This window comes from Gossypium hirsutum, chromosome D09, assembly GCF_007990345.1.
Source record: "Gossypium hirsutum isolate 1008001.06 chromosome D09, Gossypium_hirsutum_v2.1, whole genome shotgun sequence".
Classification (NCBI taxonomy): Eukaryota; Viridiplantae; Streptophyta; class Magnoliopsida; order Malvales; family Malvaceae; genus Gossypium; species Gossypium hirsutum.
In genome coordinates, this window is record NC_053445.1 from 30,029,078 (window position 1) to 30,045,523 (window position 16,446).

General features: G+C 37.2%; 2 protein-coding genes across 2 annotated transcripts; both read left to right on the forward strand.

Annotated features, from left to right (window-relative positions):
• The first annotated feature begins 910 nt into the window (after positions 1 to 910).
• Positions 911 to 13,535, forward strand: LOC107902774 (uncharacterized). Its single transcript, XM_041100197.1, has 11 exons — positions 911 to 1,006; positions 1,358 to 1,539; positions 5,048 to 5,549; positions 8,613 to 8,777; positions 10,203 to 10,373; positions 10,485 to 10,614; positions 10,717 to 10,844; positions 11,125 to 11,263; positions 11,609 to 11,720; positions 12,302 to 12,356; positions 12,464 to 13,535. The coding sequence occupies exons 1-11, from the start codon at positions 911 to 913 to the stop codon at positions 12,782 to 12,784; spliced, it is 2,001 nt and encodes a 666-aa protein (XP_040956131.1). The 3' UTR covers positions 12,785 to 13,535.
• A 679-nt stretch (positions 13,536 to 14,214) lies between these two features.
• On the forward strand, positions 14,215 to 16,446 carry LOC107906641 (pentatricopeptide repeat-containing protein At4g02750). Its single transcript, XM_016833693.2, has one exon. The coding sequence runs from the start codon at positions 14,434 to 14,436 to the stop codon at positions 16,381 to 16,383; it is 1,950 nt and encodes a 649-aa protein (XP_016689182.2). The 5' UTR covers positions 14,215 to 14,433; the 3' UTR covers positions 16,384 to 16,446.

The window sequence follows — 16,446 nt, forward strand, 5'->3', positions numbered from 1 at the left end:
GTGGAGCCCTGGTGACAACCAATAGGTCGTTGTGTCAATCGGTGCACTGTCTAAAGGTGTTGTTTGGCCTCATAGCTCATTTGATCAATTGGCTCAAATACTGCTAGGTTATATGTTGAAGCCTTTTAACTTATTCTATCACTTCTGCCAAATGAAGCTTTGTCCGTTTGCTTTTGCTGAGTTTGTACAAGGGAGTTGTTGGGTTAGACATTAGTTTGTTAACTGATTCCACTGATCACAGGGTTATTGCTGATGCAGGAATCGATCAAGGCTCCGAGAACACTTCAAGTGAGACTGATAGAATATCTCGCGAGCTCAACGAGGTTATTGATATTGATTCGTTGGTCAATGGGGCGCGCGTAAGAAACACAAGACTACCGTAGGAGTTGTACATATTGGTTCTGTGAGTGAGGATGGGAATTGTTTATAGTAGGAGTATCGCAGTATAAGAAGAGAAGATCTTGTTGGGGTTACTACAACTATTGTTGGCGCTTCGAGTCCTTCCAGTTTTCTACCAGTGAGTTTGTCATATGTTCCCCCTGCTCGTTCACCAAGCACTGTTAATGTGGATACCTCTTCCGCCTGCTGCTGTGCTTTCCCCTCTATGGTTGTCGTTAGAGAAGCGTCGATCGGGGGTAATAAAGGTTCATATTCTTGGCATAAGGACTCGAGTCAACAGGGGTACCCTTATAACCCTGATGTCGCGATCCTTGAATGGCAAGCTTTAGTGCTAGAGGCTGCTAGACCAAGCAGCGCACAGCTACCCCCAGCCTCAAGCTTGTGCTCCTCTCTATGATTCTTACTTTCTGAGGCTAATATAGTTGGATTAAGGTAAGAAGAGGCCCGTCAAAGGGAGCTCGCAGATACTAAGATGGATTTGGCAAGAGTTTGCGAGTAGCATCACAAGATGATGGAGGAGAAAAAGGTTATCATCAAGCAAAATGAAGATATCACGGAGTGTTTGCCAATCGTTGAGATTAAAGCGGAAGGGTTAGAGTATGATCTGGTTGCTGAATGGAAAAGCAAATAAGCTTTGCTAGCTGAGTTGGACAGGCTTACAGAGGAGCACACAGCTGAAACAGATAGAATTATCCGAGAGTTCCAAGATCAAGTGGCTAGCACGATCATGAAGCAGCTTTAGGTTCAAGTGGATTTTAAGAAAAAGACAGCTGAGAATGTTTTAAGTTCTATTTCGAAGCTGAAGATGAACATACTACTCCTTGCTTAGGTCACTAGTGGTCCTTTCGATGTTTGTAAAGTGGATCTTGATGCTCTCGAGGGGGTGGATATGAGCGAGCTAGGCTTTGATGTGCTATGTCCTTCGGGTGCTACGTGAGACTCTTTTGTGTCCTTCTAGAAGAATTCTCCAGCTTTTTACTTAGAGGATGACTCAATTGAAGATAACATTTTGGTCTCTTCTGCTGAAAATATGACCTCCCTTGTTGCTGGTGATGATGTGGCCCCTATTGCTGGAAACGATGATGACGTGGCCCCTACTACTGGTAATGATGTGGTCACGGTGCTGAAGGGGAAACTAATGTACTTTTAGCTTGTCTAATGCACTGTACATCCTTTATGGAATAAAATGAAATTTTGTTTCTATTACTGTAGTGTTGTTATTTTTCATTTGTTTTTTTAAATCCTTTATACGACTTTATTGTTATCGTAAAAATCTTAGATAACTTTGCAAAAGTCATTAGCTGGGAACATTAATCCACGAACTGTTTTAAACTTGCAAAAATTTCAAAGATAATCAATTAGGTATGTGAATCCATAAGCTGTTACAAAAATCTTGAAAGATAATTAGCTGGGGATGTGAATCCGTGAGCTATTTCATACTTAAGAAAAATTTGAAAGGTAACACAGTTGGGGATGTACTCCGCAAGCTGTTTTAGACTTGCAAAAATTTTGAAAGATAATCAGCTAAGAGTTTTCAATTGTAACAACCCGATAGTCAGAAGTGTCGGAAAGTGCATTCTTAGGGCTCCGTTCCCGTAAATTAGACTCATAAATATTTTTAATAAATATTTACCAAACTAGTTGTGTACTTAATTAAATTTCGATTAAGTGAATTTGCATGAATTAAGAATCATTATAGTATAAGGACTAAATTGTGTTTAAAGTAAAAAGTTAATTTATGATTTAAAATAATTAAAGGGACTAAAGAAGCAATTTCACCATTGTTTCCTTCAGTGGGGCGGCATTAGTGAATTATATATAACTTATATGTAAATTTATTTATATATTATAATAGTTAAAGTTAAAATATATTATAATAGTTAAAGTTAAAATATGTTATAATATTAAGAAATTTTAATAATAAAGTAAATGTATATATGCATTATATAATAATAAATTAAAGTATAATAAAAAAATAGGTAATAAAAGAGAAAGCCATACAAAACTAAGAAAGAAAAAAGAAAGAAAGTCACGCATGGCCTAGGGACTTTTAGGGTTTAAACTTCAATTGGTTAGTCAATTTAGTTACCTTTTCTTGTAATTCTTATGTTTTTTGAATCCCGGTACCTAGGGCTACCCGTCCCATGTTGAAAATTTAGCATTGATTAAGTTTTTAAATGTTTTTAATGTTGAATAGTTTTAGAATTAGGGATTAAATTGATAGATTTTTAAGCTAAAAATAGAAAAGGATTAAATTGTAGAACAAATTGTAAATTTTGAGTAATAGGGACTAAATTGTAAAAATTTTAAAATCTAGGGTTTTAATTGAAAATAGGGAGTTAATTTTATTTTAAAGTGAAATTTGTATGAAAATATAGCATTCAATGTAAAGAGTAAAAATTAGTCTCAATTTAAGGACTAAATTGAAATTTAGGCAAATATTGAGATTTAAATATTCAATATGAAATTGAATTGTGTTGTATTGATGAATTTTAATTGTTTTAATTCCGTAGCTAACATCGTATCGGAATCCTCAACTAAAAAGGGGAAGGATAAAATCGACGTCGAATAGCTCAGAATTTACAATTTGTATTTCTATAATCTGAACCTAGTTACTAATTGTTGTATTTTGATTTAATGCATATGGTAAGTGGTTGAGGTGTGTATTTGGCACTTTGATATTGAATTGAATTAAAGTTGATTGAAATGGATTGAATTGGTATATATATTATGAATGTATTGATTATTTGAATTGAAATGAATATATAAATGTAAATGTGATAATGTTCAAATATGATAATTAGATATTGGTTGTATTTGGAAAGTGAATTGGAACCCTATTAACTGTATCGGGCTGAGTCGAATATAGATGGAATGTCATAGGATAGGAAGAGTTCAAGGATTTCTTCGACTTCGAGTCGATGAGGCACTGGATGCCAATTTACTTCGGTTTAACCGATGAGACACTAGGTGTCAATTTATGTAGCGCTGGGCGTAGTTACTACTTCGGATTTATCCGATGGGGCACTGGGTGCCAAACTGGTGTGTTTGTTGGATCCGTGTATCCGTCTGAATCCGAGTCGTGTTAATAGGGGTAACTAAATAAATGATTCTATAATTGATATTAGATGATATTGTATGTGAATTGAAAATGGGATAGAGATTTGAAAAACGAAAATGAGATATATGAGTAATGTACTCATTGATTGAATATAGTTGAATTATGCACTTGTTAAAATGAAATGTAGTTTGATATGTGAAAAGCTATTTATATATCAAGTATGAGAATTGAGATATTTGTTAAACAAATGAAATATGATAGCATGTGTTAGTTGAATATAGTATGAAATGATATGTTATTATGTATGAATTCAAAGGGTTGGCATATGGTAGTTGTGATTTTTAAATATTAATATGTGTTTATATTTCAATTATACATTTGTAATCTCTTGTTTTTAAATATTCGGATTATAGAAATATCACTAAGTTTTACTCAGCGTATGGTTTTGTTTTTCCATGCGCAGGTTAGATACTTCACTTTTGATCGCCTATTCAGCATCCAATAACGATCCCAAACTCAAATGTGGTGATGTTTATCTTTTGTGTCGGCATGTACCTAGGATGTCTAAATGATAGTTATTTTATGGATGGATATTAAATGAGGTTATAAGTGTAATGTTGGTTTGGTATATATATAAACATGTGCTTGTGTTGAAAGCCATAGTATGGTATGGTAAATTAAACCAAAGCTTGGTATGTGCATGTGAATTTAAGTTAATATTTTAGGTAGATATGAGCTAGGCCAAATTGATAGATTTTGGTATGTTAATAATTTTAATTTGAATGATGTATTGATGATATGTTTTGATTATATAAATGTGGTACCAATGAGGATACATTGGTTAGGCACCTAGGATGATTGTTTTGGCACTTTTGAATGTGTTTGATCGTGTTTTGAACAGGTTAAACGAATGGTTTTTGAGTTGTTTAATGTACAAGCATGTAGGAATTGGTAAATTTTTTGTATAAAGAACATTTTAGGTCCACACGGTCGGACACAAAGGCGTGTGACTTGGCCCTGTGAGACACACGACTAGCACACGGGTGTACGAGGCCATTTCGAAGGGTACATGGCCTGGCACACGGGCTTGTGACTTGGCCGTGTGACCCAAGTCAGTGAGTTACACGGGCACGGACACGGGCTGGGACACGACTGCGTGTCCCTACTTCGAATGCCCACACGGCCGTGTGAACCCTGCAGTTAAAGTTTTTCTAACTTTTTCCTAAAATTTTCAAATGTTCCTGATTTAGTTTCAAATTATTTCTAAAGCGTTTTCAAACTCTCAAAGGCTTAATAAGGGACTCTATGCATGTTAATGATGAATCATTTTATGATTTTTGAAATGTTTGAAATGAATGATTAGATTAGGATTACTTGGTAATGCTCTGAAACCTTATTCCAGCGACAGGTTAGGGGTGTCACATCAACTCTCACTAACTATGTTTGAAGCTGCGGCTCTTAGCCAACGAGCCTTAGTATGATAGTTGGGAGCTTTGCTCTCGTTAACTGTGTTAGAGGCTAAAGCTCTTCGCCTACGAGCCTTAATATAAAAATTGAGAGCTTTGCTCTTGCTAATTGTGTTGGAAGCTGTAACTCTTCGCTGGCAAGCCTCAGTATGACAGCTGGGAGTTTTGCTCTCGCTAATTGTGTTGGAGATTGTAGCTCTTCGCCTGTAAACCTTAATATGACAGCTAGGAGCTTTACTCTCGCTAATTGTGTTAGAGGTTGCGGCTTTTTGCCTACAAGCCTTAATATGACAACTGGGAGCCTTACTCTTGCTAACTGTGTTAGAAACTGCAGCTCTTCACTGGTGAGCATTAGTATGACAGTTGGGAGCTTTGCTCTTACTAACTACGTTGGAGGCTATGACTTTTTCTGTACAAGCCATAATATAACAGCTAGGAGCTTTGCTCTCGCTAACTGTGTTGGAGGCTGTGGCTCTTCGCCTACGAGCCTTAATATGATAGCTGGAAGCTTTGGTCTCGTTAACTGTGGTGGAGGATGTAGTTATTCCCCTTCGAGCCTTAATATGATAACTGGGAGCTTTACTCTCGCTAATTGTATTGGAGGTTGCGGCCTTCACCTGCAAGTCTTAATATGATAGTTGGGAATTTTTCTCTCGCTAACTGTGTTGGAGGCTACGACTCTTCGCTTGCGAACCTTAATATGAATGCTGGGAGTTTTGCTCTCGCTAACTGTGTTGGAGGCTACGACTCTTCGCCTACAAATCTTAATTTGACATAAGAATTGTTGAGGGAAATTTTTCATTCATAGGATAATGAGTTATACATAGTATGTTTTGAGATGTCGGGCGTTCCAAGTTCACAGTACAACTGTGCCCTCTATTCTTACTAGCTTATATGCTTCATGACCTATTTTTTCTATTACATTGTATGACCCTTCCCAATTTGAAGTCATTTTTCCTCGTTGAGAAGCGGGTAGACTAGCCTTGGTATTTCTTAAGACAAGTCGCCTACTTGGAACTATTTGTTTTTTACTTTGAAATTATAATAGCGAGCTACTTGTTGGGCGTGTACTGCGTTTCTGACTTCAGTTGTTTCTTTTAGTTCGTCAATTAGATTGAGGTTAAACTTGAGAGCCTCCTAATTAGCTTCCTCCTCAAAGTGCTACATTTTGTGCGACCTCAAACCAATTTTTATAGGGATTACCGCTTCTGCACCGTAGACAAGAGAGAAAGTTATTTCTTCTGTCACAGTGTAGGGTGTAGTTCGTAAGGCCCATAAAATTCCAGGCAGTTCTTCCAACCAAGCACCCTTAACTTCGTCAACTTTTTTATTAAGGTTTGTTAGAATTTTCTTGTTCATCGCTTCTACTTGCCCATCGATCTGTGGCATTTTCACTGAGCATTGAGCTAGAGTTATTCAGATGTTAGTACTAAATGTTTTTAATTTTCCCTGAAACTACGTGTCGTTGTTTATGATGATCATGCGAGGCATCCCAAACCTATAGACAATTAATTTCCAAAGGAAAAACTCCATCTACTTTTCTGTGATGATTACTAAAGCTTTGGTTTCAATTCATTTGGTGAAGTAGTTTACATCTACTACTATGAATTTTTTTATGTCATGGCTATAGGGAACGGACTAAGGATATCAACCCTCCAAGTTGTAAATGGCTAAGGACCTGACATGACTTGAAGAGGCTCCACTGGTTGTCCTTGGACTTTGACATTTCTTTGGTAGAAATCACACGTGCGAACTAACTAGTGGGCGTTTTCTTAGACTATAGGCTAGTAGTACCCTTGTCTAAAGATTTTCTGCGCGAGCAATTTGCCTCCTAAGTGATCACTACAAATTCCTTTATAGATCTCTCTCATAACGTACTCCAGTTCAGAAGGCAATAGACACCGCAATAGTGGATACGAAAACCCTTTTCTATACAATACACCCTTCAAAAGGTTGTATCTATTATACACCCCTTAGGGAAGGTTTGAGGCTTATACACCCTTGAATGCTACGCGAACTTACATCCTTAACCAAGTCTGAAATGGCGAGCTTATAGAATACATGAATCAGAGTGGTTTACAACAGAGTCAGAGCTCGCGCGGAAACCCCAAGGGCAAGTAAAAGGTTTGAGGAACCATCCATGTGATCGTAGGAATAGACGACGAATGGGTAGGTTTCAACACAAAAATAAGGACACACATAAGAAGTGTGATGTCAGTTAATACTCCCAAGAGTTCATGCCAACAGGAAAAATAGAGTATCGAGTTTGGTGGCGGTGATAAAAAGGGAAATTACCCGATAGTGGTCTTGGTAACAGTCGTCGTTTCGAGTCAAAAGAATACTTGTTGATAGTGGAAATGTAGTGGAAGTGTTATCTTGGGAAGCATACCGAAAAATGAGATTAAAAGAACAATCATTACCCAGAACTTGTCCGTTGTACAGTTTTGCAAACCACCCAGTCGATGTGAAAGGCTCAATCACCCTGTTAGTCACCTTAGGGGATGCTAAGCACACAACCACAGAGTATGTTTAGTTCTATGTGGTGGACCACTCAATACCATACAATGCCATTTTCAGAAGATCAATAATGAGAATGGTGAGGATGGTGGTCGCAACATTCTATATAAAAATTAAGTTCCCGACAAAGACTAGGGTTGGATTTCTACGATCTGATCAACGCATTATGAGGCAGTGTCACATGTTATCTGTCAAGCAAACGAGAGAACCTACGGTTGAAGAGCAGAGTTTGTAAAAGGCTGAGTTAGCAAATCAAGCTCTGGATTTGGATAGTCCTAACGTAAGAGATGAGCGCAGGAGCACGAATCTGTGAAACATGCTGAGACCCTGCAGCTATTTTGCGACAACGAAGAGAGAACCATCAAAATTTCTTCAGCATTGAAAGATAAAAAGAAGAACATATTGGTCAAATGTTTGAAGAAAAAAACAGATGTTTTTTCCTGGTCCGCAGCGGGCATGCCGAACATAGACCCTCAAGTCATTATACACAAGTTGAATGTCTTCCCAGAGGCGTGGGTCAAAAATCCAGATCCTCTCTAATGCTCAGGTTTGTGGCTACTAATGTATAACAATCTAGTGCCCCATAGTGGGCCTAAGAGGTGTTATAAAGTGGCGTTCCTTAGATCCATCGTGTCAAACCTAAATACAGCTTGCTAGGTATACTGTGAGCTGTAATACACAACGGTTGTTTTGCCACGTACACATGCGGGTATCGAGTGTACGTATCTAACCTTATGTTCCACTAATCCTCCAAGTTTTTTGTGTTTAAGGTCGCTGCATAGAATCTTTTTATTAAATCTTGAAAGGACTCGCCTTCCCTCTACTACATCAGGCCCATAGGCATATTCATGATTTCCCTATAGGCCTTGAATCTGGCCAAGAACATTTGACCAAAATATGAGAAGTTTTGGACCGAACCTTGTGGGAGGGAGAGGTACTAGTCATTGGCACTTTTTTTGAGTGTTGTGGAAAAAGCTTTACATTTCGCTGCATCTGATGCTCCCAGCATGTTTATATAGTCGTTATACTACATCAGATGAGTTCGCGGGTCCCTTCTTCCCTCGAAACATATATCGGGACCTTGAAGTCACATTGTAAGCTTACTGTCGCGATCTTAATGGTCAGTGGGTTATTGGAATAAAATAACTACTTCATGTCTTGTGATTTAGGGTGTAACGCCCGCACGTCTCTTCCCAGCTTGTCCATTTCACTTTGACATTCTTTTGTTGGGGTTTCGTCCTGTGTTTTACGTTGTCTTGGGAACCAGGGTTTTCAGCATGCATCTGGTCCCTCGTGAACTTCATTTGTTCCTAGATGGCGAAGAACTATTGGAGGTGCCTCTTGGTTGAAAGGAAGTGGCAGCCCCTGATCGATAGAGATGCTCAAATCCAGAGGAATGGAAGCTCCCTAATAAATCGCATTGTCAAAGTTTTTCGGTCTGTCGGTGAACCATCCGACAAACAAATTTGTTTTGTTGTGCTGGGCACAGAAACCTAATGCTCCGGCCTGTCCTGATGATGAATTAATTAGGGGATTTTCACTCGGGTGAGCCATTTGTTTCCAAAAATGAAGAAACTTAATTAAACTTAATAAAACTAATGATCGAAAGTCTATCCACGCTCACCGCACCAATTGTTGAGTAATATTTTGTCGTGTCTTAGTGATAGGAATGTTGGGGTATTTATACATGCGGTTACAAGTACTATTACAACTCATAGCATGGCCCTACTACTTTGTCTTGATTTTATTGCCTCTAATACTAACATTCTATGTCTCTAGTACTGACATTCTCTGCGAACTCCAAGCTTACTGGACACGTGTTTACGGAACATGTAGTCCTTTCTGTTCCTCGGACTGATATCCTGATTGGGCTCCGTACTTGTTGGACACGTGTCTGGGTGGCCTGCGGGGCACGCGGTCCTTTCTACGCACTCTTTGGGTGCATGTGAGCTGGGGCCGTGGCCTTCCCTGGATTCCTACGAGCTCGATCTGCGACCCGTGCTCACGAACCCCTTTTGTGTGCCATGTTCGCAAGCTCTCCTTGTGAGCTATATTTGTGAACCCACCTCGCTATCCTCTTGTGATTCTCCTTACACTTAGTCTTTGAGTGGGATCTGTCCAGGTCGTAGGTCGAAAATTCAGATCCTTTCTAAGGCTTAGGTCGGTGGCTACTAATGTATAACAAAACATTATAATAGTATTATAAATTAAAGACAATACATTTGTTTAAAATTATATTTTATTATAAAGAATTACTATATGATTAATAATTACGTTAATTTTGATGAGTCGTTAATAATATGAGGACAGTATGATATGGTAAGTTAATATTATTATGTTAGACAAAATTTTAAGTTAAATTATACAACTAATCTCTATAATTTTTTTTCTCTTTTCTCTTCTTTTTATTTAATTGTCGTCTTCTTCTTCTCTCTTTTTTATTTTTCTATTTTATTTTCATTATTACGCAAAATCAATGGGCAATGAGAGAATGTTCCAAGAATCAGAACTTGAACCTCATATTCTTTGGTAATCCACATAAGTACTAATACCATTCCACACTATTTCTACAACGAAATCCAGTATACTCAGAAATAAATGAAAAATAAATAAATTCACTCAAAAGGACTGATTACAATTTGAACTAAATATTAGTAATATGCTACGCCATATTATTGTTACACCAGTTTACCCTATAGTTAAAAACAAACAACGGGAAACCTCAAGGTCGTCAATCGTCATCTCTTTAGCGAAAGTAACAAAAAAAAAAAAGAATAAAGAATGGCACATGGTGCTACGGTAAGCGGCGCGTGGCGGAGGGCAAGCGCGTAGGACGGCGATCAAAAGGACCTCGCCTAGACAAGAAACTAAAGCCTAAAGCCGTTTCTCTTAAGAACCAGATACGCTCCATTGAACGCATGCTACGAAAGGTATTCTTTATTCTTCATTCTTCATCTCGATTTTTTTTAATAAAAATTTTAATTTTCATGTAAGGGTTTTTAAACTGTGCGATGAATTTCTCTGCTTTGCGTTTATTTAAGGATCTTCCTCCTGAAGTGAGAGAAGCTCAAGAGACGAAATTAGAAGGGCTTAAGAAACAACAAGAAATACATACTCGACTTGCTGTGGAACGAAAGCTATTCTTGCGTGATCGAAAGATTAAGTTTTTTGGTACAATCAAATAGTTACCATTATCTGTTCTTAGTTGTTATCATGATTGGTTCATATTTGGAACGGATATCCATTCATAATTTACTTGAATTGTTATTGAAGAAAGAAGAAAGATTGAAAGGCGAATAAGGCGGTTGGAGAAGCAGCAACGGACTTCGCCAGGTCAGGCACAAGACATGGAGATTGCTGAACAGCTTTCTAAATTAAAAGAGGATCTTGAATATGTTAGGGTAAAGCTTGTAGCGTATTTAGTTCTCTTTGAATTTGCATTCTTGTTGATGAAAATTAGATGGGAGGAGTGTACTATGTTTCTTGAACTCTTTGTTTTTGCTTGAGTATAAGTGTCCAGCATCTATGTTTGATACAAATTCAAACATGGGTATCGGATTATGATCCTCTCATGTTGGGGTAAATAGGGTGTTTGTTATTTAACTGACTATTGCAACTTGAATTCAGCATATGTGCTAAATTATGAGAGGCTAAAATTTAGTATTTTATTTTGAAATACAGTTTTTCCCCAAGACTGAGAAATATGTATCCTTATTTACGGGAGGTGATGGTTCGGACCTAATTGATAGGAGAAATAGATTGCGGAAGCAGATAAAAGCCAACTTAGTTGCTGCTGCTGCAAGCGGGAAAGATTTGGAAGGTACAGTCTTTCTTCACCATAGCAATATAATATTATATGAAGTGATTTATTTTACTTGATTGCATGGTATGAAGTAATTAGCTTTTTTAGAATAAAGGCGTTCTCGTTCTCGATTGAGCTGGAACTCACATATGGCGAAGAAAACTCTTCTAATTGAATTTTGCATAGTAACAGGACTTTGTTGAATCTTTTTGAGCGTGCTTGTTGCGCAAAACTATGTATTAAGTCATGGATGTATCGTGTGTTTTTGTATTGGGTGTTGTTTTACCTGCTTATGTTGTTCTTATTAACTTCTTTTGTCATACTCAAAAGAATGATGTCTTTCATTTGGACTTCCCTTAACAGAGACAGGGAGTGAGGATGATGGGCTGTTGGATTTGAGCGATGATGATTTCTTTTTGACTGGAAGCTCGAGTGAGGAAGCTGATGCAGATGATGAATGGACAGAAAGTACAAGGTACGTATTGCATCTATGAGTTGAACTGCTCCATTGAACTTTGCTTCTTCTCTTGATGGGAAGGGAAGCACGGACTTGGACACGCCCTTGACAAAGTGTTTATGCTTCATAGATGGAAAGTCTTAGTTGATGGTATTTTTGTTCCTTCGTATTATTAGTACTGATATGACTGATATAACTGCCATTAGAACTTTGTTTTACATGAACATTGACTCATGGTCACTGTGGACCTGGACTCTGGTTAGCAGAAGCAGTAGGTTCTGTTTGTATTTAACTTCAGTCTTTCACTGCAAGTTTTTTGTAGCTATGTTACTTAGACTCGGGTGTGTCTGATATGGTTATGCATGCTACAGAGGTATATTGTGTATTTTCCAAGTTTTTTTTGTGTATTTGGAGGGTTCTTGGAGGGTTAAATGGACTCGTATCCGAAAGTGTGTTAGACATGAGTACTTCAAAAAATTTTGCAAATTAAAGAGCTGGAGTAACTTAGTTTTGTAGTTGGTTAGAGTTGGGAATCTTTATTCTACCTCTTTTGTTGCAAGGAAAAGTGCAGTTAAACATATTTTGCTATTTCTGTGCAGGGAACGTGCTTCTGGTATAGCGGCGTCCGGCATGTCTAGCGATGAAAGGAATCAGGTTCAGAATCGAATAGAATTGTTGTGGTTTTAAGAAAATAATTTATTTTTAACTGTTTTAACATATTTGTGTTCCGTTTTTCTCTTGCATGCTGGAACTTATAACAGAAACAGGTATCTGCGAGAGCTTTAATGCCGCCTCCGAGGCCATCAAGTAATTCTTTTTCAAACTCAGTACGTGCAAAATCAAGGTTTGGATCTTCATCTAGCCGAAATTCATCAATACGAAGAACGGAAATGTCCACATCTAGCAACACTTCAAAAAGCAGTAGTTCTTCCTTTAAGGCAGGGGAATCCTCCAATTCAAAGACTGGAAACAATAGTAACTTAAGTTCCAATTCTGATGCTCGCAAACCACGCAGAAAGAGGAGACCAAAAAAGAGAAAACAACAAGCTTGTTTATTGAAACTACAATTTAATTGTTTGTGACTTGCGTCGGTTTTTCTCTTTCCTTGCCATGATTCTTCAACTACTGATATCCAAAAGCCACAGTTTCATAGTAATGCAGATGGTCTTTATGGTTAAAGCTGGTTCAATTGCAGTTTTCCTTACCATTGTTACTTTTACTACTCCATGTCTGGTTGAACTATGTTGAGGTGTATTTGGACATGGATTTGGGATAATTTCTTCTAAGGACCTTTCGAATACATGAAAATCTTGGAAAAAATTGAACATCCCTGTGCCAGACATATATAGTAACGTATAATACTCTTGCCCTAGCCCGAGGAATATAGCTGACAGAGAATTTGCTCACGTAGTCTGTGTATATGTTTTCCATTGAGCTCTTCTGAGCTGAAATCATTTTTTACCCTATCTGAGCCCTTGAGATAAAATGAACAAATTTCAATTCTCCCTTTCAATTAGTTATATTAATTGTTGAAAAAATTGGAGAGAAACCATATCTTTACAGGTGAAACCATCTGTATTACTGGGTGTGAGTATTGGATATGAGTACGTGTCTAAAAGGTATGGTCGTATTTTCCAAATTTTCTGATGTATTGGATGGATGGAGGGCCTTTGGAGGTCATATCCCTTGTGTGTCTTGAAGAAGAAAAATAGAGTGGGAGCAACATAGTCTTTTTATCATTGTTTTTGTTAGTGATAGAGATTTGAATCAATAATCTCCTTGTACCTTAAACCAAATATATATTTTTACTATTAAAATTAGCTTATTTCTATAGTTAATGTCTTAGAATTTGAATCAGCCTATCATTGGAAATTGGAACATTGTATTGGCTATATTCTATGATAGATTTCTGGATTTTTTTTGTTTTTGGAACTTATGGTTTGTTATATATAGGGTCAATGGTTAACATATCGGTGATAGAGACAGATTTACAAGGAGGGGCCGGCTGCTGCCTCCAATTGAAATTTAAGAAGTGGGTACTATTTTGTAATTTTCCCCCAATTCTAAGAATAGTTTTCCACTTTTGGTTGTCTTATTTAAAATATTTTTTCATAGATTTATACGTATACATTGGAAATGCGATATAAAACATTATAGAGTAATGAGTCAAAATTTATACAACATTAAAGTATATGAAATTATATAATAATTTAACACGTTGATGCCATGTGAAATACTCAAATTGGATATGAAAACAGGAATAATAAAGTTTGCCATCGTATTTAACTATTTAAATTTAGAATAATTAGTGTAGAAGGTTATCTCCACATTTATATTTTGCTTTTGGATGATATATTTTTCATCCTATACAAAACGAACTAAAATTTTAATATTTTGTTATATAGAAGGTTTTAGAGGCATTCATCAACAAAATTCATTTATATTTTTTAAATAAAATAATAATTTTTTTTATAAAATTGATTTTGATCAAAGTTAGAAGTTTACCTAAGTTTAGATTGAATTTAGTTTTAAAACTCAAAAAACATTCTCATTTAATTGGTAAAACAGTTTGGCTTGAAACTTAATTATTTATACGAATTTGATCGAATTTCCTTTTAAGTTTATTTAATATTAATTAAAATATATTGATGACTAAACCCGAACAATTTTACCCTTACTTTATAAATCACATGAACGATTAAGTCATGCCTGATAGTCTTGGCGCCATGAAATGAATCCCTCTCTGTCACGCCTCCTCAACAAAGCTCAATCTCTCAAATCCTTAAAATTTGTTCACGCTCGTCTCTTGGTCCATGGCTCTTTTGCCTTATCCCACCTTGTTCTAAACAAGCTCCTCAGGCTCTACGCCCGATTTGGTTCTATCCAATATGCTCACAAGTTGTTCGATCAAATTCCTCAACCAAATGCGTTTCTCTGGACTGCTTTGATTCATGGGTATGTTGAGAATCGGAACTACCTGAAAGCTTTGTCTTTGTTTTCAAAGATGCGGGAAGACTCTGTTTTGCCTTTGAAGTTTACCTTGGTATCGGTTCTCAAGAGTTTAGCCAGGTTGGTGAGGGTTAAAGATGGGGAAGCGGTTTATGGGTTGGGGTTAAAATGTGGGTTTTGTTTCGATTTGATTGTGCAAAATGCGGTGATTGATTTGTTCATGAGATGTGGGGAAGTTGATTTGGCAACAAGGGTATTCGATGAAATGGAGGAAAAAGATTTGGTTTCTTGGAATTCGATGATTTCGGGGTATGGAAATAATGGTAGAGTGAATCTTGCCAGGAAGTTATTCGACGAAATGCTTGAAAGAAATGTGATTTCTTGGACGAGCATGATTCAAGGATATTTCAAAGCTGGGGAGAAAGAAGAGGCTACATTGCTTTTTAATAGAATGGCTACCAAAGATTTAGCTTCATGGAATGTAATGGTTTCTGGATATATGGATGTTGGTGATGTTCATTCTGCACAGTCTGTTTTTGAAGCAATGCCGGTTCGAGATGCCGGGACTTGGAATTTGATGATTTCCGGGTTTTGTAAAGCAGGGAAGATGGAAGTTGCTAAAGAATTTTTCGACAAAATGCCCAGTAAAAACATTGCATCATGGACCATGATGATAGACGGATATGTCAAGGCGGGGGATGTTAGTAATGGTAGATGTTTGTTTGATCAAATGCCTGAGAAGAATCTGATCTCTTGGTCCACCATGATAGGAGGATATGCTCGGAACGCGCAACCTTGCAATGCTTTGGAATTGTATAAACAATACAAAAACCAAGGTATTGAACCAGATGAAACATTTGTGCTAGGAATCATTTCAGCTTGCTCGCAGTTAGGAATTCTAGATGCAGCCGAATCGATTATTAATGACTTCTCCGAACCACCACTTTTTTCGAGTTTACAAATTGTCACTAGTTTAATTGACATGTATGCAAAATGCGGAAATATTGCCAAGGCTTCGCAAGTTTTTAAGATGGCTTATCATAAAGATTTGCTTTGTTGTAGTGTGATGATCACTGCCTTTGCAAATCATGGCATGGCTCAAGACGCCATTTCTTTGTTTGAGGAGATGCGAAGCACAAACATAAAACCAGACGGAGTCACATTTCTTGGAGTTTTGACAGCTTGTAACCATGGTGGACTTGTTATTGAGGGCAGGAAGTACTTCAAACAAATGCAGGAAGAACACGGAATTCAGCCCTCTGAAAAACACTATGCATGTATGGTTGATCTACTTGGTCGAGCCGGGTGCCTTGAAGAGGCATATAACCTTATAAGAAACATGCCGATTTCACCTAGCGCAGTCATTTGGGGAGCTTTGCTTGCTGCTTGCCGGGTCCATTGCAACGTCAAGTTAGCTGAAATTGCTACGGGTGAGTTGTTTAAGATTGAGCCGGATAATTCAGGCAACTATATTCTCTTATCCAACATTTATGCTGATTCCAAAAGGTGGGATGGCGTTTCTAGGATTAGAGAAATTATTAGGAAGAAAGAAGTTAGGAAAAATAGAGCTTCTAGTTGGATTGAATTGGGGTCTGTTGTTCATGAATTTGTCACTGCAGATGCTTTGCATTTTGATTCTGAAAGAATATACTTCACCTTATATTTGATCAGTGAGGAAATGAAACTTTTGGGATCTGTAAGAGATTTAGAGAAAGAAGGATTAATAGTGTAAACGAGATATTTTTGCTCATAACTTATTGGAGATCAACATGAAAAGAATTTGAATTTAGTTAAA